Source organism: Antechinus flavipes, chromosome 1, assembly GCF_016432865.1.
Source record: "Antechinus flavipes isolate AdamAnt ecotype Samford, QLD, Australia chromosome 1, AdamAnt_v2, whole genome shotgun sequence".
NCBI lineage: Eukaryota > Metazoa > Chordata > Mammalia > Dasyuromorphia > Dasyuridae > Antechinus > Antechinus flavipes.
In genome coordinates, this window is record NC_067398.1 from 494,806,090 (window position 1) to 494,832,579 (window position 26,490).

The following is a 26,490-nucleotide window of genomic DNA, read 5'->3' on the forward strand; positions in this document are numbered from 1 at the left end:
TAAATTACCTTTTCTCCCCTGGAGTAGTTCTCACAAACTCCAATTCATGATGACCCTCTCTCTTTCAAAATTCCTGAGGTATTTTAAATGGAGAGTTCCTTATATCCAAAGGTGATATTCTAAGATTCAAATCACACCACAAATGAATCTTAAAATGCCAGATTTCTGTTTTTTATTTGTTGGTATATCCCTTTTATTATGTTGTGTTTTTCTAAGTTAGGAGGCAAAGTAGTTTCCATTCTCATCAAATAGAAGAAAGGTGTTTTTTTTCAATAGTATTTAATTTTTCAAAATACATGCAAAGATAGTTTTCAACATTCATCTTTGCAAAATCTTGTGTTCCAAATTTTTCTACCTCCTTTTCCTCCACCCTCCTCAGGACAGCAAGAAATTCAATATAGATTAAACATCTGCATTTAGAAGAAAGTTTTCAATGACATTGTATTAAACAGAAAACGTAGAATTTTCTACCTCCAAACATACAAAACAATAATAAATAGTTTATGTCATCATTGTCAAGAAAAATTGAAAAGAATAGATGACACAAGGGAGTGGAAGTGTTTTGGGGGGGAATTATTTTCTACACTTCTTGAGCATATGGAAAATATATCTTGCAAAAGTTTATGCCCATGATCTCTAATACATTTACCTTCTTCTTGTCTGTAGGATGGCGGTACTGCATTGTTGGCAGCCAGTCAGTATGGTCACATGCGAGTGGTAGAGACCTTATTGAAGTATGGAGCCAACATTCATGATCAACTTTATGTGAGTTTGTTCCCAGGGGACATTAAATGTGCAGTTTTCAGTTCCTTTGCCACATATGATCTCAGCATTATATCAACTGCCAGCAATTGTCTCTTGAAAAGCAAAACACATATATACAAGACCCAAATCTGTTTTTATTCTGTATTTTAATTAGCTATAAGTTTTTAGATTGGACATAGAGTTAGGAAATGAGATATAATTGAATTAGATATAATTTTTGCTACAAGGAAATAATACTAATCTTGGTTCAATGATATTGAACTTATTTACACATATGTCATTTCACTTGTGCATAAAATGGCAGATCCTACAATCCCACAGGCAATATATCTTCATTTCATGACAACCCACCCAACATGGCATATGGAACTGATGAAGAATTAAATTGAATGTTTTCTTTACATGTTTGTAACGTGGGACAGTTCTTTTCAACAAACAACTACTCTGTCCAAGACTCTGCAGTGAGGACACAGAGATGGAAAGTAAAAAAAAAAAAAAATTAAAAATTAAAAAATCCTTAGAACTTAATCCAAATAATTTAATACCTAAGAGACAAGAAGAGTAGCCAAGCTGCTTTATGGGAGAGCAATAGAGTCAGAGGAGGGAGATGTAGCTGAGGCAAAGTCAGATCCCAAAGTAGTCTTTGAAATGCATCTGCTACTAGGATTGATAGCTTTCTGCCAGTTACAATTAGCACATTACCCAAGGGCTCTACTCATTGATTAATCATAGTAGCAGCCTACAGGGTACATTATAAATATGAATCCATTTTGTGTAACAAAAGAAAATTAATAATTTAATTATAGTAGTTAGGAAAATATTTCTCCAGCCTCAACAAATATTTATAGGTGGGCCATATAATTTTAAAATTAAATTTAAAATGTTTAAATTAAAATATTTAATAATAATTATTATTATTATATATTATATAGTGTATAATTATATATATGTTATAACTAATTATAATATAATATAATAATATATTCTTATAATTTAATAATAATAAGTTAAATTTTAAAATAAGAATCAAAGTATATTTTTTAAATGAAGTATTTTTTAAAAGTTAAAATTGCATCTACAATGCAATCAAGTGATTTAATCCAGGGGAATGAGTGGAGAAATTTAAACTAACCTTCAAATCCTGGTTTCAGCTATTTATGCCCTGGATATTATGTTATACTGCAACTAGACTTCTTATATTTATATTTAGATCTTTTATATATGGAAAACATGCTCATTAATTTTTTTTTCATTTGATGACATTCTACTTGTACTTTAGAATACATTAAAATGACAGGTCAATACATATCCATTCTGTAATATTATTCCCTCCTCATCTACCCCCATATATACCTGTTGCAGTTTCATGGACACTTCATGAACGCAGATGGAATGACTAAGGCAATGAATGAGAACCTGGAGATTTTGATGACTGCAGCTCTATTTAATGGGAGACATTATAAGACAGAGGTCACATGTGCTGCTTCTGCCCTCTCTTGGGCAAGGCCTATGAATCATTATTTTGGCATTAGTGCCACATTAAAAATAATAGTAATTCTCGTTTATTTAATCCTTAAGGTTTTTCAGAGCATTTTAATACATTTTCTCATCATATTCTTTTTTAATTTTATTTTTTTAATAACTTTCTATTGATAGAACCCATGCTAGGGTAATTTTTTACAGCATTATCCCTTGTACTCACTTCTGTTCCAATTTTTCCCCCTCTTTCCCTCCACCCCCTCCCCCAGATGGCAAGCAGTCCTTTACATGTTAAATAGGTTACAGTATATCCTAGATACAATCTATGTGTGCAGAACTGAACGTTTTCTTGTTGCACAGGGAGAATTGGATTTAAAAGGTATAAATAACTCAGGAAGAAAAGCAAAAATACAAGCAGTTTATATTCATTTCCCAGTGTTTTTTCTTTGGGTGTAGCTGCTTCTGTCCATCCTTGATCAATTGAAACTGAGTTAGATCTCTTTGTCGAAGAGATCCACTTCCATCAGAATACATCCTCATACAGTATCATTGTTGAGGTATATAATGATCTCCTGGTTCTGCTCATTTCACTCAGCATCAGTTCATGTAAGTCTTGCCAGTCCTCTCTGTATTCATCCTGCTGATCATTCCTTACAGAATAATAATATTCCATAATGTTCATATACCACAATTTACTCAACCATTCTCCAATTGATGGACATCCTTTCAGTTTCCAGTTTCTAGCCATTACAAACAGGGCTGCCACAAACATTTTGGCACATACAGATCCCTTTCCCTTCTTTAGTATCTCTTTGGGGTATAAGCCCAGTAGAAACACTGCTGGAGCAAAGGGTATGCACAGTTTGATAACTTTTTGAGCATAGTTCCAAATTGTTCTCCAGAATGGCTGGATATATTCACAACTCCACCAAAAAATGTATCAGTGTCCCTGTTTTCCCACATCCCCTCCAACATTCATCATTATCTTTCCCGGTCACTCTAGCCAATCTGAAAGGTGTGTAGTGGTATCTCAGAGTTGTCTTAATTTGCATTTCTCTGATTAATAATGATTTGGAGCATATTTTCATAGGGCTAGAAATAGTTTTAATTTCTTCATCTGAGAATTGTCTGTTCATATCCTTTGACCATTTATCAATTGGAGAATGGCTTGATTTCTTATAAATTAGAGTCAATTCTCTATATATTTTGGAAATGAGGCCTTTATCAGAACCTTTGATTGTAAAAATATTTTCCCAGTTTATTGTTTCCCTTCTAATCTTGTCTGCATTTGTTTTGTTTGAACAAAAACTTTTCAATTTGATATAATCAAAATTTTCTATTTTGTAGTCAATAGCGATCTCTAGTTCTTCTTTGGTCATAAATTACTTTCTCTTCCACAGATCTGAGAGGTAAACTATCCTATGCTCTTCCAATTTATTTATAATCTCATTCTTTATATCTAGGTCATGAACCCATTTTGACCTTATCTTGGTGTATGGTGTTAAGTGTGGGTCAATTCCTAGTTTCTGCCAAACTAATTTCCAATTTTCCCAGTAATTTTTGTCAAATAATGCGTTTTTATCCCCAAAACTGGGGTCTTTGGGTTTGTCAAACACTAGATTATTAAAGTTATTTGGCTGTTTTGTCCTTTGAACCTAACCTATTCCACTGATCAACTAGTCTATTTCTTAGCCAATACCAGATGGTTTTAGTAACTGCTGCTCTATAATATAATTTTAGATCTGGTACAGCTAGGCCACCTTCATATGATTTTTTTTTCATTAATTCCTTGAAATTCTTGACCTTTTGTTTTTCCATATGAACTTTGCTGTTATTTTTTCTAGGTCATTAAAATAGTTTTTTGGGAGTCTGATTGGCATAGCACTAAATAAATAAATTAATTTAGGTAGTATTGTCATCTTTATCATATTTGCATAAAGAGCATTTAATATTTTTCCAGTTGATTAGATCAGACTTAATTTGTGTGGAAAGTGTTTTGTAATTTTGCTCATAAAGTTTCTGATTTTCCCTTGGCAGATAGATTCCTAATATTTTATACAATCAGTAGTTACTTTCAATGGAATTTCTCTTTGTAACTCTAACTGTTAGGTTTTATTAGTGATATTTAAGAATGCTGATGACTTATGTGGGTTCATTTTGTATGATTCTCATAATATATACACACACATAGATGCATTTCTATATATAAAGAGAAATATATATCACATATATTTTGTTGTTGCTGTTATTGAGTTATTTCAGTCATCTATGACTCTTTGTGACCCCTTTGAGATTTTTTGGCAAAGGTACTGAACAGGTTTGTCATTTCCTTTCCCAGCCCATTTATGAGGAACTGAAGCAGACAGGGTTAAGTGACTTGACCAAGGTCACCCAGCCAGTAAATGACTGAAGCTGGATTTTATCCCAGGAAGATGAGTCTTCCTGATTCCAAGCCCTGTGTTCTGTCCACTGCTCCATTCTAGGGGCCACGTGAGGATTGTGTGTGTGAGAGAAAGACATCACCTATTATTAGAGGAGAGAGCTTTGGGAGCCAGTCCCTGTTCTGTGAAACTCCCACTGTAGCTCACACTTCGCATTCCCACAGTGCTTCCTGCATCTTATCTCACTGGATCTTCTCAATAGCCCATAAGATAGTTAGGATTTGAGATGACTCAGGCCCAACAATGACATCAGGACTATCATATTTTCCATTCCCTTTATGGCCTACCCCTCCTATGACCCTTGGCCAGATAATCTAGTAAAAGCATCCAAAATAGTTAAAGTGTAGAGAAAGAAAGGTCACAGAGACCCTAGAATTTCTGTGAACTGAAAAACCCATGCATAGTATAAAACAAGGGGTGTGGAAAGCAGTTCTTAGAGCTTTGTCAGAGAATTAGCAGCTGTTGGTGACATGGGAAGCCCTACTAGAAAAAGCACAAACCAGCATCTGCTGCTTTTGCTCCCACGAGAAGCACCTGTTTAAAAAAAAAAAAATCTGTACAATCTGTTTAATTAATTTTTTAAATTCCATGTTGAGTGTTGCCCAACTCAGCTGACACTCTTTGGAAACACAATAATACTCTCTGCATGAGGCACCTAGCTGAGACTTGCAAAGGAGTGTGCTTGGGATTTATTCGTGTACACTAGTGGCTACTTTCCTAACCTGAGGCATGATCATTAGCCAGATCGGCCTGTCTTTTCCACCAAGGTATGCTAAGGTTTTCCACTGTGGTCTAAAAATAACAAAACACACCCCCATCAAATGTGACTGAAGAATAAGAAAATAAAGTACCTGCAATCTAGTGAATTATGTTGTCCATTAAATTTATAACACAATATTTCACCAGCCTTGCTTGGGGATTTTAAAAAATGCCCCAAAGCTATATACACCCAATTACAAATGATAATGAAATGGAAATAGAAACAAGCACATGTTCTGTTTTTGCTTAATTGAGTTCATAGGTGGTTGCTGTCTGTGGGATGGACATGCTCCATTCAGGAGGGACATCAAAAATATCTTGGAGAACAATTATTTCAAAGTGATTACGTTTCACCCTTTTGCACCAGGGGTAGGAAGACAAATGGAAAAAAATAATCTAGTTAGAAGGAAATCTTGCTCCATTCATTAAAAATCATAAAAATGTATTTATGATAATATTTATCCATATCATACTACAAAACACTGAAAAGACTCTCCACCCCCAACCCTTGAATTTTTATTATTAAGAAATAGGGACAGCTAAGTGACAGTGGATAGAGCGCTGTTCAGTCTGTAGTGAGGAAGACCCTGAGTTAGAATGTGATCTCAAGACACTTGCTGTGTGACCTTAGCATATCCTTTAACCCTGTTTGCCTCAGTTTCCTACCTGTAAAATGAGCTGCAGAAGGAAATAGCAGACCAGTCCAGTATCTCTGCCAAGAAAACCCCAAATGGGGTCCCTAAATGTCAGACATGACTGAACAACAAGGGTAGATAGGAGAGAGTATAGACCTGAAAACAAAATAAATTTTAAAAGACTGAGGAGATGAAGAAAAAGCAAAAGGAGAAAAAGGAGGAGCAGGAGGAAGAGAAAAAAGAGGAGGAGGAGGAGAATATCAATGGAAGAGATGGGTGTGGAGATTCATTAAAGAATTTCTTCCTGGTATATGAAATGATCAGGAGGATGACTTCAGAGAGGCTGGAGAGACTAACATGCACTGATGCTAAGTAAAATGAGCAGAACCAGGAAATCATTGTACATGGCAACAACAAGATTATATGATGATCAATTCTGATGGATGTGGCTTTTCTCAACAAGAGATGATTCAAGCCAGTTTCAATGATCTTGTGATGGAGAGAGATATCTGAATCCAGAGAGAGGGCTGTGGGAACTGAGTGTGGATCACAACATAGTATTTTCACTTCTTTTATTGTTATTTGTTTGCATTTTATTTTCTTTCTCATTTTTCTTCCTTTTTGATCAGATTTTTCTTGTGCAGCATAATTGTATAATTATGTATGCCTATATTGGATTTGCATATATTTTACCATGTTTAACATATATTACTTGCCATCTAAGGGAGAGGGTGGGGGGAGGGGAAGGAAAATTGGAACACAAGGTTTTGCAAGAATCAATGTTGAAAAATTATCCTTGCATATGTTTTGAAAATAAAAAGCTTCAATAAAAAAAGTTTCTCCCTATTGTCCCTACATATATTTTTCCCAAAGATCCTATTTTAAATCTGAAAAAAAAAAAAAACCTTTAAAATTCTGCTAATTTTGCATATTTTTTTCCAAGTCAAGTTTCTTTTAAAACACATTTGAACGGCAAGGAATTTTTTTTCTCCATTTGGTGTTTCTCAGGATGGAGCCACTGCACTCTTCCTCGCAGCCCAAGGAGGTTACTTGGATGTGATTCGATTATTGTTATCTTCAGGAGCAAAAGTCAACCAACCAAGGCAGGTAATGTTCCTCCCTAATTATTGAATTGGCCACATTTATTCAGCAGAATTAAAAGGAAGCTCAGAATAGAGCTAGGGGACTACATGCCTAAGATAGCTAGTCAGCCTTCTGTCTTTAAGAGTTCAAGTTAATGATTGATTCTGTCTTTGCCAGTCCTGTTTGCTTTGTGTTGACCGTGCGCCCTCTGAAATCCAGCTAACTTTACAATTCAATATTTTAAAATAGCTCAGGTATTTGGTGTCTGAAGGTGGAGTGCACACTCTGTCACCTCCTGTTCAAATAAACAGAGGCTGCTCTGAGGTAATGTTAGCCCATAGACCTGAATAAACAGGCTGATTCAGGTGGCCTTCACCCAGCCCAACCCTTCAGCTAAAAGACTCTAGAGCTTGTTTTAAGGTCTTAAAGCTCATTTGGCTTTCTGTACCAGGGATCTTTGCACATGAAAAGGGGGAACAAATATGATTAAGAAGGAATTGACGCAGCAGCTCACACTCATTGAATTGGCAAAAATAATGGAAAGTTGTAGTCTAAGAGATTCATATTCATTCTTTTCTGGTAGAATTGTAAAATAGAATTTTTTTGAAAAAGCAAAATTGAACATTGAAATATTACATAGAAGTAATTAAAAATAATTATGTCTATTGACTCCTATGATTTCCATCATTAGGAATAATCTCAAATTTTATCAAAAAGATGAATTCTTCAAAGATTTTTGTAGCAGTGTTTAAAGTTGCAAAAGACAAAGACAAAAACAAAAAACAAAAAACCAACCACCCTAAAAACTGAAAACAGCCTAAAGATTTATGAATAGAAGTATGGTTAAATAAAGTATAGGACATAATGTGATTAAGATGAACAATTATGAGCAATAATAAGGAACTTAATGGAGATTCAAAGAAACAAAGCCATAAGGACATAATACACACTAATTACAATGGCATAAAAGGAAAAGTTATGAGATCTAATTCTCTATAAACTGCTTGCATTTTTGTTTTTCTTCCCGGGTTATTTATACCTTCTGAATTCAATTTCCCTGTGCAACAAGAAAACTGTTCAGTTCTGCACACATATATTGTATCTAGGATATACTGTAACCTATTCAACATGTAAAGGACTGCTTGCCATCTGGGGGAGGGGGAGAGGGAGGGAGGGGAAAAATCGGAACAGAAGTGAGTGCAAGGGATAATGTTGTAAAAAATTACCCTGGCATGGGTTTTATCAATAAAAAGTTATTTTAAAAAAAAGAGATCTAATTCTCTTAAAGGAGAGAAAGAGACAAAGACAGAAACAGGAGAGATGGAGAGAGACAGAGAGAGAAAGAGGCAGAAAAAGGGGGAAAGAGGGATAAAGATAGAGACAAAGGAGAGAAGAAAAGAGAAAGGAAAGAGAGGGAGGATTGGAGAGAAAAAAGAGACAGATAGGAAAGGAGGAGGAGGAGAGAAAAGACGAAGAGAGACAGAGACAGAGATTCAGGAATAGAGAGGGACAGAGGGAGAAGAAAGGAAATATGAAGGAAAAAACAGAGAGAGGCAGAGAGAAGGGAGAAAGGAAGAAGAAAGAGATGAGGGAGAGAAAAGAAAGGAGGGAGAGGTGAGGAGAAAGACAGAGGAGGAAGGAAGGAAGGAGAAGAGAGACAGAGATAAAGAGAAAGAGAGAAGGAAAAGAGGAAAAGGGGGAAAGGGAAGATAGAAAGGAGGGAGAGAGAGAGAGAGAAAGAGAGAGAGGAGAAGAAGAACAAGAAAAAGAAGGAGGAGGAGGACACAAGGAAAGAAAGAAAGAGAGAGAAGGAGAAGGAAGAAGAAGGAAGGAAGGAAGGAAGGAAAGAAGGAAGGAAGGAAGGAAGGAAGGAAGGAAGGAAGGAAGGAAGGAAGGAAGGAAGGAAGGAAGGAAGGAAGGAAGGAAAGAAGAAGAAAAAAGAGGAGGAAGAAGAGCAGGAGGAAGAGGAAGAGGAGGAAGAAGAGGAGGAGTTGGGAATGTAAAAGAGAAAAGATCAATGGATTTTGAGTCAGAGGATACTCCAGATTTAAATTCCAGCTCTGCTACTATCCTTGACCTCAAGCAACTCGTTTAATTGTGTTAGATCTCAGTTTCTTCATCTGAACAATGAGGGAGGATGAACCAGAATGTAGTTATCATTTATTTGACAAAGAAATACCAAGTACCCAACCTGTGGCTGCAAGCTTCCCATAATACTTCTAAGTGAAGCCTGAACTAGGTTGAAATGTAATTAGGAAATGTTTGACAAAACAAATAAAAACACAAATACAGTATACATCATATTAATGTGTTTTTCTAAGTCAATAGGCAAACCTGAGGAATCTCTATCTGATTTTGACACCACTGGTTATGATGATTTTAAGGTCTCTTCTGGCTCTAAATCCCTGTGTTCTTGTGAAATAAATAGCATTTGAACACCTAGAATGGAAAGTGGTAGTTTACAGAAGAGATTTACTAGATCATGCAGATTAACATAATTTGCCTTTTTGACAGTGTTCCTGGACTGGTAGAGGAAGAAAATGTTGCATCTAGATTTCAAAAAGCTATTTGTCAGTTTCTCATGCTATGGTCAGAGATAAGATGAAGTTAGATAGGATAATTGTATAATTATTTGGACTCAGAACTAGTTGGACAATCCTATCCAATATTGAATAATAGGTCACTGTGAAAAATATGCCTAGTGTCCCATTTAAAGTCTTCATCATTGGCCTTCCTCTGGTCAATATTTGTTAATCAATGACTTATATCAGGAGACTAATATCATATTTATTTGCTGTTGTCACAAAGTTCAAAAAGATAGTCAATTTATTGGTCAACAGATTTAGAATTCAGAATGTTCTCAAAAAGATGAACTAATGGGCCTAAGCTTGGAGGGAATTCCCTAAGAAGGGAATTTAGAAGCCATAAACATAAAGTCATTTATGACTGGGAGGATGAGGAAAGACTTTGGGGAATAGATGGCCTTTGATCTGGGTCCTGAAAATGGATAGAATATTGTGGGTACAGTAGTATTGATATTGGAGGCAAAGAGAACAACACGTTTAAAGAAAAGGAGACAGCAGATCTTACAATCTATATCAGGCACTGAAGATCGTCGGGTAAGATATCTGAAAAATGGCAATCGGCAATATGCAGCAATAGCCCTTAAAAAACAACATTTGCAAATGGTTAAAAGAGCAGCTAGGTGGTGGAGGGGATAGAGTTCCAGGCCTGAGGTCAGGAAGTCTCATCTTCCTGAATTTAAATCCAGATACTCACTGGGTGACTCTGGGCAAATCATCCTGTTTGTCTTAGTTTCCTCATCTGTAAGATGAGCTGGAGATGGAACTGACAAAATCACTCTAGAATCTTTGTTAAGAAAACCCCAAATGGATTCACAGAGTTGGTCACAACTGAAATGACTGAACAACAACTGATATGAATGAGAAAGAAGAGAAATAGAGGAGAGACAAAGAGAAGATGGAGGGAAACAGACAGAGAAAGAGAGACAAGGAAAGAAGGAAAGACACAAAGAGACAGAAAGAAAGAGAGGGGGGAGAGACAGATAGAGAGAAAGAGAGAGAGAGAGAGAGAGAGAGAGAGAGAGAGAGAGAGAGAAGAGGGAGAGAAATAGATAGAGAAGGAGAGACAAGGAGAGAAAGGAAAACTCAAAGAGACAGAGAGACAGAGAGAAAAGGAAAGACTCAGAGAAACAGAGGAGAGACCGAGAGAGAGAGAGAGACAGACAGACAGACAGACAGAGACAGAGAGACAGATGGACAGAGACAGACAGAGATAGAGAGAATGAGACAGAGACAAAAAGACAAGAGAGAAGAGTGAGGACTTTTTAGGACTGTGAAAAACTTTGCCTCAGCCAGAGTTTGCTTTGTCCCCCTAAAATAGTAACAGGGCAAATATCCATATTATCTAAGTAACTCTCTCTGAGTTAAATGAAAATGTTTTACCAAGCCATGTCTATCACAAAAACCAGCCCCTGGCACCCTCTGCTGGAGAGAGAGACTTTTAAGACATAATAAGAGGCACATTCCATTACACAAATGACAAACCTGGTTTATCTATGACAAAGGAGACCCCCACCCCCTCCTCATATTCTAGAATTGGGAGAGTGAGAAAGTAGGATGCATTTCTCTATTCTATGAAAACTCAGACTATGGTAGAGTTTCCATAGACACAGATTAAGTAAATCACATGGTCAAATGGAAAGAACCCTGGCTCTAGGATTAGACCTGAGAAAAATTAGCTTCAATTTTCTTATCTGAACAGTGAGAAGACTGACATGACCTCTGAGATCCCTTTGCTGTAGACTTATAATCCCATGACCTAAGCAGATCTATAGTAAAGTCAAGTCGAGACAACAAACATCTGTTAAGCAATTATTATATGCCAAGTGCTATGCTAAGCTCAGGAAATACAAATACGAACAGAAATAAAGTCTCTTGCCCTAAAAGAGTTCACATTCTATTTTTTATTGTAGCTTTTTATTTTCAAAATATATGCAAGTGTATTGGTCAACCTGCTATCTGGAGGAGGGCATGGGGGGAAGGAGGGGAAAAGTTGGAAAAAAAAGGTTTTGCAATTGTCAATGCTGTAAAATTACCCATGCACATACTTGTAAATAAAGCTATAATAAAAAAATAAAAAATAAAAATTCTTATACAAAAAAACTCATTATGCAAAAAAAAAACCATATGCAAGGATAATTTTTCAACACTGACCTTTGCAAAAGGAGTTCATATTCTAAAAGGAGAAGACAACAAATAAAAGGACATTGAAGGAAGTGGGAGGGTAAGGAAGTTAGAAGAGGAGGGAATGTGGTAGAGAAAGTCCAAGAGTCATCATGGTTCGGGTCAAGATACCTCTTGATTCGACTATTTGAGATTTGAATTTCCTTGGTGGTTTATGGATTAAACTATGGAGTATCTCGCTGGTGCCTTCTATCCTCAGAAGTTTAAATGACTCTGCTGTCCCTTGAAGCCAAGAGCCAGAGTATGTAATGTATTGCTACAAACTTATACACTTTTTTCCCCTAAAGGATGGGACAGCTCCATTGTGGATAGCATCTCAGATGGGACACAGTGAGGTAGTAAGAGTGATGTTGCTTCGAGGAGCAGATCGGGATGCTACCAGGAATGTAAGTAATGTTTCTTATCTCAAGATACAAATAATTCTGTCTGTAAATATAGGCTAAATCATTTTTTTAATGCATTTTGAACTTAAATATATAAAAACAAAAAAAATTCAGTGTACATACCACAGCATAAAAAGACATATTTTGTTTTGTTTTGAATAGTGAAATAAACCTCAGAATATTGGAAAACCATCCTTTAAAATATTTTTCCTGATTTCTTGTGTAACAATAACTCATTTAACATTTAAATCTTACCTCAGATTCCTAAAACTCACCTCTCTTCTTTAATATCACAAGTTGATAATTTCTTGGCAAATGAATAAGGCAATTTATTTATTGCTGTGTCCTTTGTAACATCTGGGTGCTACTAGATATAAGCTGTTTATGTACTTGATATAATTTTTAAGGAATACAATGACATAAATAATCCTTGGTTTATGCCTTTATGTAGTGCATTGAATAGATAATAGAAAAGAAAACATGTGGGTCCATAAAGCAAAATTCAGCCTTAAGCAGATTCACGCCAACAAGCATATCTGTCTTACATTTTGTCTTTAACATTCAGGCTAGCTGTGTCAGCACTAATGAGTGTGAGAGTTCTCCATTAGGAAAACCCAAAATACTCATAGGCACTAGTAATAGGGTAAATTTATTGCTTAGCTATGCAGGATTCAGCAGCTACCCAAGAGACACTGGAAGAAGTCCTTGACAGTGGTTCTTTTTTAGTACAATCATTCAAAGCCTGTTTTTATGGGGCTATTCTGGGCCCTAAAGAGCTGGATGAAGAGGAAATAGCTAGCAAGACATAAGTCTCAGTCTCAGAGGAACCCATCCTTCTCTTTTGCTGAAGGTTTCTATACCTCAGGAGATTAGGATGGAAAAAGACCATTAATGACATAAATAGAAGTTTTATTGTCATCTTCTCCCTCAAAGTAACATTATGAACACATTTTAAGGAGAAATTTAAATCATAAAATCTTATCTATAAGAGCTAGTTGCAGGAACCCAGAATGAATGGTACATGCTTGCTGCACTGAGATGATTACAAAATTTATACATCCAATCCTAATCTCCTGACTTCAGTCCCACATCACCAACTGCCTGCTGGGCATTTCCATCTCAATATCCATTGGCATCTCAAACTCAATATATCCAAAGCAGAATTCATTATATTTCCCCTTAAACCCATAATCTCCTAAACGTTCTATTTCTGTTGGGAGGACCACCAGCCACCAAGGGTAAACTATTGGCAGAAAATAAGATTTCTTCCTCTCCTTCATCCCACCATATCTGATAAGTTATCATAATATCCATAACATTTTTCACATTCATTCCTTTTTTCCACTGTTATATCTGCCATCCTAATTCAGTCCCTCACTGCCTATCTATATTAAAGCAATCTCCTTTGGTCTCCTTGTTTCTAGACCATCCCCTTTCCAATTTCACAATAATCCTTCTTTTCTTTTTTAAAGCTTTTTATTTTCAACACAAATGCACAATTTTCAATATTCACCCTTGCAAAACCTTATGCTCCAAATTTTCTTCTCCCTCTCCTCCCCTAGATGGCAAGTAATCCAATATTACTATTATTATTATTGATATTATTATCCAAGCTTGCTCAATTCTTATAGACATATTTCCACATTTATCATGCTGCACAAGAAAAATCAGATCAAAAGGGGAAAAAATGAGAAAGAAAACAAATACAAGCAAACAACAGCAATAAAGTAAAAATACTATGTTGTGATCCACACTCAGACCCAACAGTTCTCTCTCTGGGTGCAGATGGCTCTTTCTGTCACAAGATCATTGGAACTGGCTTGAATCATCTCATTGTTAAAAAGAGCCACATCCATCAGAATTGATCATTGTATAGTATTGTTGTTGAAGTATATAATGATCTCCTGGTCCTGCTCATTTCACTCAGCATCAGTTCATGTAAGTCTCTCCAGGCCTCTCTGTATTCATCCTGCTGGTCATTTCTTACAAAACAATAATATTCCATAATATTCATATACCATGATTTATTCAGCCATTCCCACTGATGGGCATCCACTCAGTTTCCAGTTCCTTGACACTACAAACAGGGCTGCCACAAACATTTTGGCACATACAGGTCCCTTTCTCTTCTTTAGTATTTCTTTGGGATATAAGCCCAGTAGAAACACTGCTGGATCAAAGGGTATGCACAGTTTGATAACTTTTTGAGCATAGTTCCAATTTGCTCTCCAGAATGGTTGGATCCATTCACAGTTCCACCAACAATGCATTAGTGTCCCAATTTCCCACATTCCCCTTCAACATTTATCATTATCTTTTCCTGTCATCTTAGCCAATCTGAGAGATGTGAAGTGGTACCTCCGAATTGTCTTCATTTCCATTTCTCTGAAAAAATAGTGATATCAAGCATTTTTTCATATGTTTAGAAATAGTTTTAATTTCTTCATATGAAAATTGTCTATTCATATCTTTTGACCATTTATTAACACAATAATCTTTCTAAAAAGTACAAGCATAATCAAAAATCTCCAGTGGCTACTACTTGTCTTTATGATAAAATACAAAGTTCTCAGTTGGGTATTTAGAGCTTTCCATATTCTGGCACTAGTCTCTATACATACGTACATACACACATACATACATACATATATACTATAGCATTTATTCCTTTTTATGTGTACCACATTCCAGCCAATCTGGGTGACAGATGTCCCTGAACGTGCCATTCCATCTCTGAGCTGCCTGCCTTTACATAGATGATCCCCCATACCTGGAATGCACTCCCTCCTCTTAATTTCTGTTTTCCTGCAATGTCTAACTCAGTGCTATCTCTGGCCTAGCTGTTCCTTTTGAAATTCTTTATCTGTGTTTCACTCCAGAGCAGGGAATGTTCTTTACCTTTCCTTATATCCCCAGTGTTTAGCATAGTATGCACATAGTAGGTGCTTAATAAATGTTTATTACAGACTGACTTTCCCCTATCAAAGGCTCTAACAGAAAAATTAGAGGTAGCTTTCTCATACCTAGGTGGGCCTCAGGTGGTGATTTGGGGTCAAACTTTCCAAAGTCTTCACTATCATCTAGTAATTGTTCTTTCAGATCAGGCCACTAGATGGCACGCAAAGCTTACTTTTGCTATAAGTAAAAATTCATTTTTCTGCTTTTTTACAGCTCTTTTCTAAGGATGTGATTTAACCATATCATAATCCATAATAACTTGACTTGTGGTCAGTATCATCTACATTGAGATTCTAATTTATTTCTCAATTTCAGTGATCTGAAAAGATTATTTCTCTACATCAATCAATCAATATTTGTTAAGCACCTACTATGTGCCAGACATTGTGCTAAGAACTGAAGATACAAAAAGAGTGAAAAGACAGCCATTTTCTTTCTCTGGAATTTCCTGGAGAGATACGTGCAAACAAATATATACAAAACTGTAATACAGAGAAAAGAAACCTAATAGTTCCACCTTTAAAACTTTCTACAGATTGGCAATCAGCTGCTATAGTGGATATCAGAAATCTCAATTGTCTCCAGCCCACCTTGGTGTTTCCCAGACTATAGGAGTGGGGAATCACCCCTCAAGGTATTCTGGTCCACAAAGTAAGGGGGAAAGGTTATCCTCTGTCTCAGGTCATCACATCTATTTCCCACTGTCACAGTGGACTTGTAAAGACTTTCCCTTGCTACCTTTTTGAGTAAAGTAATTGCACATATTTAGTCTATATCAAATTGCTTGTCATCTTAGGGAAGAGGAGAGGTAAAGGAGAGAGGGAGAAAATTTTGTCACATAAAATTTTGCAAAAATGAATGTTGAAAACTATCTTTGCATGTATTGGAAAAATAAAATGTTATTTTTTAAAAAGAAAGAAAATTTAGCCAAGTATGTAATGAAAAAGAATACCATAAACTCAAGTGTGTTTCAGAGTTAGTGCTAAATTCAACAGGTTCATTCAACATTGCTAAGTGACTAATTGGAAATTTTCCAAAGGCATGGTCCTTCCTTCAAAGAGTATGATGTAGGAATCTATTTGGTTCTCCTATAGTTTTGTCAGCATTTAATGTGCTTAATCATGGCTATTATTGGAAAACTGTCTTGCGTCAACATTTTAAGTCTACACAACTTGCATACCAAAAATCATTCCCTTATAGCTAACATATCCTTGCATATTCTGTATTCTCCAATCATCCAGCTATGAATTAATTCACTCCTCTCATAATCAACCTCTGTCTGCTTCTTTCCCTCCCTTAAGGATGGTACCACAGCATTATTGAAAGCTGCCAATAAAGGGTACAACGATGTCATCGAGGAACTCCTGAAGTTCTCTCCCACTCTTGGCCTTCTAAAGGTAAGATCTGAAAAAAAGGAAGTTAAGTCTTCTGCAATGAAAGGAGATTAAAATGGAAGAAATTTTAGTTTTGGAAGCTTTGGGTATAACTATATTTTGGTAGAATTTTTTTTTACCTCCCTAGCATACACAAATATCTTTCAGGACTTGGGCAAATATAAAGATAGCAGAATCATAAAGAAGAAAAAGTATATTTAGAATAATTGCACATGTTAACTTATATCAGATTGTTTGTTCTCTTGGGGAGGGAAAGGGGAAAGGAAAGGAAGAAAAATTTGGAACACAAGAGTTTGCAAAGGTGAATGTTAAAAACTATACTTACATATATTTGGGGGAAAAAAATAAAAAACCATCAAGAAGAGGAGAGAAAAGGGGAAAGGGAAGAAGTTGACCAGGGAGTTCTAATACCCATGTTTTCCAGATAACGACAAAGCAACCACCCAAATCCGCCAAAAGAAAAAACTCAAATTATTTAGAAATTAAATGGTTTCATTAAGAAGTTGCTAGTCATGTTGCTGATAATCCCATTTGCTTATGAATCTTCTCCAGAAAGGTAGATCTATATTCTTATAAACATTTTCTCCTCCATCCTTTTTCATCATCTGAAGTAAAAAAAAAGGCCATTATCTTTGGTTGTCCTCCGAAGTCAAAATTGGTATACAAAACAGTAAAACAGCTAGATGGGGCAGTGGATAAAGAGTCAAGAAGACTAGTTCAAATCCCACCTCAGACATTTACTAGCTGTGTGATCCTGGACAAGTCACTTAACCTCTCTCAGTCTCAGTTTCCTCAAGTGCAAAATGGGGTACCATCCTCAAGGGTTTTTTTGAGGATCAAATAAGATAATATTTAGAAAGTGTTTTTCAAATCTTTATAAATGCTGGTGGCTATTATAATATGGTAGCCAGGTGGCACCCTGGATAGAGCTTGGAATCAGGAAGATTCATTTTTGTGAGTTCAAATTCAGCCTCAAGCACTTACTAGTTGTGTGACCCTGAGCAAGTCACTTAATCCCCATTTGCCTCAATTTTCTCATCTGTAAAATGAACTGAAGAAGGAAATAGCAAACCACTCTAGTACCCTTTGCCAAGAAAACTCCAAAAGAGTTATGAAGAGTCAGACACAATTGAAATGACTCAATAACACGCTACTATTATTGTTGCTATTATTTAAATTTTGTCCCTCTGAATGAGCCATGCTGGATGTTAAGGATTTCATTAAAGACTAAAACATTTCTTTTTTTTTCTTTTCACTTTTTTCCTTTTTTTCAACTTTTTTTTTTGTTTGTTTGTTTGTTTTTCAAAAGACATGCATGGACAATTCTTCAACATTAGTCCTTGCAAAATTTTGTGTTCTGATTTTCCCCCCTTCCCCCACTTCCTCCCCTAGATGGCAAGTAAGTCATATCTTAAATCCAATATATGCATACATATGTACAATTATCTTGCCGCATAAGAAAAATCAAATCAAACCAGAAAAAAAAATGAGAACAAACAAAATGCAAGCAAACAACAACAACAACAACAAAAAAAAAAAATTGTGAGCCCCACTCAGTTCCCACAATCCTCTCTCTGGGTGTAGATGGCTCTCTTCAGCACAAGATCTTTGGAACTGGTATCAATCATCTCATTGTGGGAAAGTCACATTCATCAGAATTGATCATCGTATAATCTTGTTGTTGCTGTAAGACAAAAACATTTCATCTGGAAATTTTTCTAAAATTATCATACACTTCCCTTGTTTTCTTAAAGCATATTAAATACAATGAAATCTTGATGGCTTGATATTAAAAATTATAAATACCATTTAAGAAATTATATTATATTTTCCTCAGGGGCAACTAAGGTATGAAGGGCTATTTCCCACTAACCCAAATGTCCCCAGATGCCTGGGCTTTTTTAGTTCTTGTGTCTACTTCTCATAGTTTTTCTATCTCTGCCTTTGCTGTCCCTCTATAATCATTTATTGAACAGTTCCTATGAATAAGGCAAGGAAGTTGATTTTAGGCATTAGGAAGGCTTTGAGAAGAAGAAATCTAGGGAAAATAAGGTAATCTTATTCTTTAAGTTCTGTGTTTATAATCAATGCTTAAACTATCTGATTTTCTCCCTTCCATGGTTGCTACTAATATCACAAATTTTTCTCCTAGAATGGAACAACAGCTCTCCATGCTGCAGTGCTCAGCGGTAATATCAGAGCAGTCGCTTTGCTCCTGGAAGCAGGAGCAGACCCTGCCCTGAGAAATAAGGTAAACGATTTTACTGTGTCTTTAATTCCTTGAAGTGGTTGAGCAGAAGCTCATGTTGGATAGAAACCATCCACCAACATTTAATTTTCATCTTGCATTGGCTTCTGAGCCCTTGGGGTAATCTGGAAGATTCATCTCAAATTGGATTTGAATTCTTAAAGATAAATCTTCCTAATTTCAACAAGGTATTCTATAGATAGATTAAATGACTTGCCCAAAGTTAGACAGTTAATAAGTGTCTGAGATACATGTGAACTCAGGTCTTCCTGACTCCATACCCAACATTTTATCCACTGCCTCATTTAGCTGTCTCATAGAAGAAAAGAGAAAAAAATCCAGGACAGATCTTTGTGGGATCTGTTGTGATAAATTTATGAAAATCCAGCAGAGGAGATGAGCAAATGAGAAGTAGTGATTAGGAAGAGGAACTGGTTAAAAAAAAAAAATTCAAAGAACTTATTGTCTGGGTTTTTTGTTGTTGTTGTTGTTTGTTTGTTTTGGTTTAGTTTAATTTTTGAAGCATAAAGAGGTAGGGGAAGAACCAAGGGAGAATAGTGAAATGACATTTAAGTGGAGAAATGGATCCTAGCTCTCCTTATAATGCCAGAGAAACTGAGCAAGATAGAGATTAGAAAGTACTTAATAATTTATTAAATGGAAGAGATTTGCTGGGACCAAATGGATCCATGGCTTGGTCCCAAGGCTGAATGAGACTATTGTCACAAAGAATCCAGCCACAAATGTCAGATACAAGATTCTTTTACAGGGTAACAAGAACAATGACCTAATGGGGGGAGGAACCTAGGATGACATAATGGAGGGAGGTACTGGAGAGGCTCTTGATATTCTAATGATGTCTAAAATGTATAAACCTTTATCCTGTCAAACACTAAGAGGGAAGGAGTATAACCTAAGGTCTAAGATATAAAACCTTTATCCTATCAAACAATAAGAGGGAAAGGTTATAATCTGAGGCAGAGTAACTGAATAGGACAATTAGGGAAACTGAGTTAGGACATTGAAAGAGAACTGTGGCACAACATCCTGTATTTCCTGAGGAAACAGAAAGTACAGATAGTTATAGCTATTTAGAGGAACTCAAGCTCCTCTACACTCTTCTCCAATAGGACAAAAATTTAATCTTTTCCCCCCATGTTGATTGTCATTAACTAGCCTCTATTTAGTTACCTAATTTAATGAACAAGTTAAAGATACATTATGGAGCTTTTTGTAGTATGGAACAATTTGTAGTTGTACAAATACAAAAATTTGTAGTTTTGGGACAAATGTCTTCTCTCTGAGTTCATGTTGGGGGGTAACTGTTGCCAAGTATATGTTTATCACAACATAGAAATTCTAATGGTATTGTTATTACGCAAAAGCTTAGTTTCAGACCTCAGAGAAAACCTGACCATGAGAGTTCTGATAAGACTTCTTATATGCAAAATTATGTCAGAATAACGAAGAAATCATCCTTTTGCACATCGTAATCTTGTACATTTCTCTTAGGCCATAAAAGTTAAAAAGGAGATAGATCCAAAATCCCATACTTCCTTTAAATTTCATAAAAGGAAACAAACAACCAAAAGAAACCCCTGAGGACAAAACAAATTTTATCAAACAAACACTATACATAAACTAAAATATAGAGAGATTAAACAGCATTTAGAGAATTCACAGACAGATGAAGGAGTGTTTACATATCAGGAGTCAGGAACAGTTGACATTCTTCCTCAGGCTTCTTATCTAAGGAATGTTTAGAGATTTAAGTAAATTTTCATATTCCTTGGGACAGCTTTTGGTCTGATGAAGTTAATATTAATAGAATACAGACTTTTAATTAACCAAAATTTGCAAGATGAATGGTTGAGTCCTGAATAATAAAAGAAAAATTCTAAAAATGTGTATAATATATAAACACATGCATATATTTGCATGTATACATGTATAACAAATTATTTGGCATACATTTTATAGCTCTGTATAGATACAAATACACACATGAATCATGTACATACATATATGTATGTGTTGTACATATATGCTATTTTGTGTATGCACATATATAAATACACATATATCCTGTTTGTACAGAGTTGTTTGTATATTCTATTTCCCAGAAGACTGAGCTCTTTGAGAGCAGGAACTGTCTTTTACCTTTCTTTGGTTTTCCAGTGATTAGCATATTGTCTGGCACAAAGTAGGTGATAAATATTTATTGATTCAATGATTTGACTCATAGAAAAGTATAATTTAAATGCCATGTAAAATGATGCTTTGTAAATTGTAATGTTTTACATTTTTCAAAGCATTTCTGGAAGTAACATACCCTTGTGAGTTTGCCCCAACCAATGAACTTTGCAAGAATTTTATCCATACATTAGAATCAACCCCTGCGGTAGAATCACATTCTTCCGCTGTCATTTCCTTTCACAAATTACCCATTTATAACATTGATCTACCCCAGAACATCACTCTGTTTAACGTTTTTGGGTTTCTTTGCTGTTATTATCTTTTGACAGTATTAGACGGAGCATGCTTATTCTAAGCTCATATGATCCCCATACCATCCTGAGGATAATAAAGAGAAAACTGTTATTGAAAGTTGTTTAGTAATTTGCCTGTGATTTAACCAGTAATTTGATACAGCCACAAATCTTTCAGGTGTCAATCTGAGAAATTTCCCACTAACCCCACTGCCTCCCAATAACACTATAAAATCAATCTGTGTTATTGACTGTAGACCACAGATCATAGTACGAGATGAGTACAGTGATTTACAATTTGGACAGGACTGGAGTTAAGGAGACACATTAAGTAAATAAAATGGGAAGTTCAGATCAGTGGAAGGGAGATTGTGGGGGCAGGTATATCAAAATGCACAACACTGGCAACTGAGTTGGAGTTTTCTTACCACTGTATTTCTTCTTTCAGGCAAATGAGCTACCAGCAGAACTAACCAAAAATGAGCGCATTTTACGTCTCCTCCGAAGTAAGGAAACACACAGGAAGAGCTAATTCAGCGGGTACTTCACGGTGGCTAAGCCCTGTCCACATTAGTAAGAAAGTAAATTTGTTCTGCAAATAGTTTTGGACTTTGATTCTTGAAAGCATTTTGTTTAATTGGCTCACAATGTCTCCAGGGCGGCTCTCTGGACAATCTTGGGGCTTTCAGGTTGCCCTGGGTCGGAGGTATGGGGCAAATCCCAGATGCCTTCACTCTCACTTACAACAGGGTTTAACACTGGCCTGTTAACCAGACTCCACTGTGGTTTTGCACCTTCATGGGGTGGAAAGAAATCCCCTTGTCATTTAGTTAACAAATTCTAAGGTGGACAGGGCTTCCAGCCCTCATCAAGGCCAAAAGAGGTTCTGCCCTCCTTAGGGGGCTTAAAGTCTGACATCTAACTGATTAATTGCACTTTCCCTTTTGTATCACTCTGTTAATAGAAACATGTGCATATCATCATCTAGAGAATATCTTTTACTTCATTGCAAATATATTTTCTTCCACTTCAGGATCACAGCCATAATGATTAGGAACCAGGTGAATGGCAAACACAAATGTCCTCTTGTCAAAGAGCACCGATATTATTTGTCAAGAATGCAAATGCTTCTCAAGGATAAGGTGTTTGGCTGGTGTTTTATGAGTTAGTCCTCTCTTTGTTCCTCACATTAATATGCCATCTTTGATTAAGATATGGGAGAGAGGCAAATTGAACATTTCAGAAGGAGGCAGTGTAGAATAGTGGAAAGAAGAGTAGATTTGGAATAAAAAAAACCGGATTCAAATTCCAATTCTGACACATGATATTGAATAGGTAAAAATCATTTGTAAAATGAGAGAGTTGGGATGGAATAACTCTTTAAGTTTCCGTAAAGCCCCTCCCAGTTCTAAATCTATTATCCTTTGAAAAGTCACTTTAACTTTGATTCAGGGAAATTGCAAAAATATCCAAAATTCAAGCTTGTTCCCCTGAACTTTAATTTCAGTTCTACCCTTTGGAAAATCTTTCCCAGGACAGAAGGAGATTTTATTTACTGAGGAATCTAGAACTTCTATTGAGGAATGTAAAACTAATATCATTTTGCTTTATGCAATAGATTTTGAGGACCTAGAATAAAATGTAATTTAAAAGTAAGCTGTGTTGTTACTATCACACTTGTGTAAGTTATGCCTAAATGTGATTCATTTAATAAACCTCTACCTGTGCATGGGATATACTAATTGATTCCAAGAAAGGAATTGGGTTCTGTATTGTTTATTTTAAAGTTGTTCTTTTGGGAAAACTTATGTTAAATGCACTTAATTATATTAAATGTACTTAATTATCAATGGTGTCTAATTGCCTCATAATCAGTGCCTATTTTCACATACATAACAAAAGTAAGCTTTCCATCATTTGAATGTAGGAAATATTAAAGATATTTCTGTAGTTTAAAGATGTCTTCAGCTTTCTTGTTAATGTTATGCTTTGGTTCCCAGGTCATGGATCTGTTTGAAGGAAATGGTGATTTATCCATTTGCTGTATAACCTCTAAGTATTTAAATGTGTGTTCAAACATTTTTCAGTCATGTCTGACTCTTTGTGATCCCATATGGAGTCTTCTTGGCAGACATACTGGAGTAGTTTGCCATTTCCTTCTCCAGTTCATTTTACAAAGAGGGCAACTGAAACAAGCCCAGGTAGCCCAGATAGCTAATAAGTATCTGAAGCCAGATTTGAACTCAGGAACATGAGTTTCCTGACTCTAGACCCTAGTACTCTACCCACTGTGCCACATAGCTGCCTAGCAATTAGTTGATGCATTTCAATTTTTAAAGGTATAAAATGACCCTTAAAATTTGTATCAATTACTACAAACAGCAGGTTGTCCTTATGAGAACAACCACTTTTGCAGCAGAACCAATTTTGCAGCAAAACTCTCTAAGTGAGAAACAACATGATGTCTCAGTGTATTGCCCTGGAAGTAATGAAATCCAGGTTTCTAGTCCTTTCTCTGTCACTGACCGTCAAGCTGTGAAACTCAGAGCAAATTATATCATCTCTCTGGGCTTAAGTTTCCTCAGCTATAAAATGTCAGAGTTGTACTAAATGATCTCTAGGTTTCTTCCAGCTTGAAATCCTATGATTCTGATATGCAATAGGGACCAAAATAACATCATGAGAAATATGAATCCTGATCCAAGAAGGGCCAAATGATAAAGGAGAAAAGAATCACAAACCTAACTATATATATTCAGATTTGCCATCGTTGACATGTATAATTGAACAAGTGGATAAAAATCTAGAACAAATTTAAAGGCTTAAAAGAGAACATAGAAACTTAAAACAATTTAACTGGGACTCTTTTAGCTATTGAGGAAGTTTGAAAGGGTAAGTGGCACAGTGGATAGAGTGCTGGGCATGGAATTGGGAAGATCTGAGTTCAAATATGGTCTCAGGCACTTATTAGCTGTGTGTCTTGTGAAAGTCACTCAATCCTATTTTCCTCAGTTTTTTCATCTGTAAAATGAGCTGGAGAAGGAAATGACAAACTACTTCAATATCTTTGCCAAGAAAGGCCCAAATGAGCTCATGAAGAATTGGACACAATTGAGCAACAGCATATCTTGTTATCCATTTTCCATGTTAAAATTGAATATACTACACAGTTTGTATTTGCTTTAAAAAAAAAAATTAGAAGTTGTTTTTGTTTCAGCAGCATATAATTTGTGTAGATAATCTAAACCTGGTATTAAATATATAAATTGTTTTAGAACATTAATAAAACCTGAAGAATAGATCTAAGTGGCAAAGTGAATAAAATCCTGAGCTTGAAGTCAGGAAAAAAAAAAAAACTGAGTTTGAAAACTACATCAATTATGTGACTTTGGGTACATGGGTTCAATTCAGTTTTCTCTTCCATAAATTGGGCATAATAATACCTACCTCACAGGGTTGTTGTGAGGATCTAGTGAGATACCATGTGTAAAGTGCTTTGTAATCTCTAAAGACTTACATAAATGCTGGTTATTAGTGACAATTTCCTCAACATTATCATCTTCATTATACTCTAATATATGCCTGTTAATTAATTCTTTCTACTGTAGTTACACTTTCTATTGCTCCTTAGCAGTTTTGAATTTAAGCATAGTTTCTTTCCCACCTCTAAGCTTCAGCTTCTCCTTGCAGTGAGATACTAAATACTGGCCCTCCACTTCCCCCCAACACACAGGAAAAAAAAAAAAAAAGCCAAAATGAGAAACAGAAATTGCTGACTGCCTTTTAACCATGTTTGGCCTTTTCAGTGGCCCTCCATTGTGAAATAAACCAGGGCTTTGCCAGAATTTCCTGTTTGTCAGACAGCAGTGTTATAAACTAGATGGTTCCCCACAAATCTAGAGAGCACAGTCACTGTGACTCCCCTTCATCAAATGATTCCAGGACACCCACGAGTCCCCATGATGAGTCCACATTCTAGGCTATCCGATGGACCTACATACAAATGATCACAACCCATGTTACCAACAAAAAAGAGTCCTGGTCTCACCAAAATTTACCTATTTGTGCATTTTTAATTATGCAGAAAATGCTTCCAGATCTGATGAATTGTGTTAAATTTTAATTTGATCAGTAGTCTAGAAGGAATGACCCTATATTCGCAAGTCACTAAGAATACGTTTTAAATCATTAAATCAGCAAATTGAACTTAAAATCTTTTGGAGAAAAGCTCTCTTCTAAGTCTAGTCTGAAACTAGTCAATCCCCAGCTAAGATTACATTTATTTGTATAGGAAACATTTAGTTATCTCTTGCTTAGTTAGACTATGTTGCTAATGAGGGCGTGATTGTAGGCTTCAGGGCAATTCAGTTCAATTGATCATCTAATTATTAAGTACCTACTATGTGCTGAGAAGTGGGGCAGGTAGGTGGGTGGTGGGTGATTACAGGGTTGGAATCATAAAGACTCATTTTCCTGACTTTAAATCTGGCCTGACCCTGAGCAAGTCACTTAATCCTTATTGCCTCAGCTTCCTCATCTGTAAAATGAGTTGAAATACCTATGTACTTCACATAGCTGTTCTGGTCCGTAGACCATTCTCTAAGGCTAAAAGTTGCCCAATAGAGCCAAACTACATTGATAAAATTCCTTGCAACACTGAAATCACAAGTCTGGTTGGGGGAAAAAATCCCTTAGGTGCAGAAGATGCAAAGACAAAAATAAAATAAGTCCTGTCCTTGAGGAATTTTCATTCTCTTATAAGTAAATACAATAAAAATCAAAGCAACAGCAGCAAGAAAAAAAAATCGACACCTGGGAGATCCGGAAAGGCTTCATGTGAGTTGTGCTTTGAAGGAAATCAGGGATCCTGTGAGGTAAAGGTGAGGAGGCAATACATTTCAAAATGAGGGCACTAATTGTACAAAGACCCAGGCATGGAAGCTGAAGTAAAGTGTAGCGGGAACTACTGGTAGACTTCTAATTGCTTGAAATGGAGAGTGAATGAAAGGGTATAAAAAGAAGTTTGGAAAGGTAGGTAGGTAGTGGAGAGCTTTCTATCTCATGCTGAGGATTTTGTATTATCTCCTAGA

At 35.9% G+C, this 26,490-nt stretch overlaps 1 protein-coding gene across 2 annotated transcripts in view; it reads left to right on the forward strand.

Moving 5' to 3' along the window:
• Positions 1-24,993, forward strand: part of ANKRD29 (ankyrin repeat domain 29) — a 60,791-nt gene extending 35,798 nt beyond the window's left edge. For both annotated transcript variants that reach the window (XM_051970338.1, XM_051970339.1), the window contains exons 5-10: positions 667-765; positions 7,088-7,186; positions 12,216-12,314; positions 16,571-16,666; positions 18,816-18,914; positions 21,849-24,993. In XM_051970338.1, the coding sequence (XP_051826298.1) occupies positions 667-765; positions 7,088-7,186; positions 12,216-12,314; positions 16,571-16,666; positions 18,816-18,914; positions 21,849-21,932 (576 nt within the window). In that variant the 3' untranslated portion in view covers positions 21,933-24,993. The remainder of the gene's footprint in view (positions 1-666; positions 766-7,087; positions 7,187-12,215; positions 12,315-16,570; positions 16,667-18,815; positions 18,915-21,848) is intronic.
• The last annotated feature ends 1,497 nt before the right edge of the window (positions 24,994-26,490 follow it).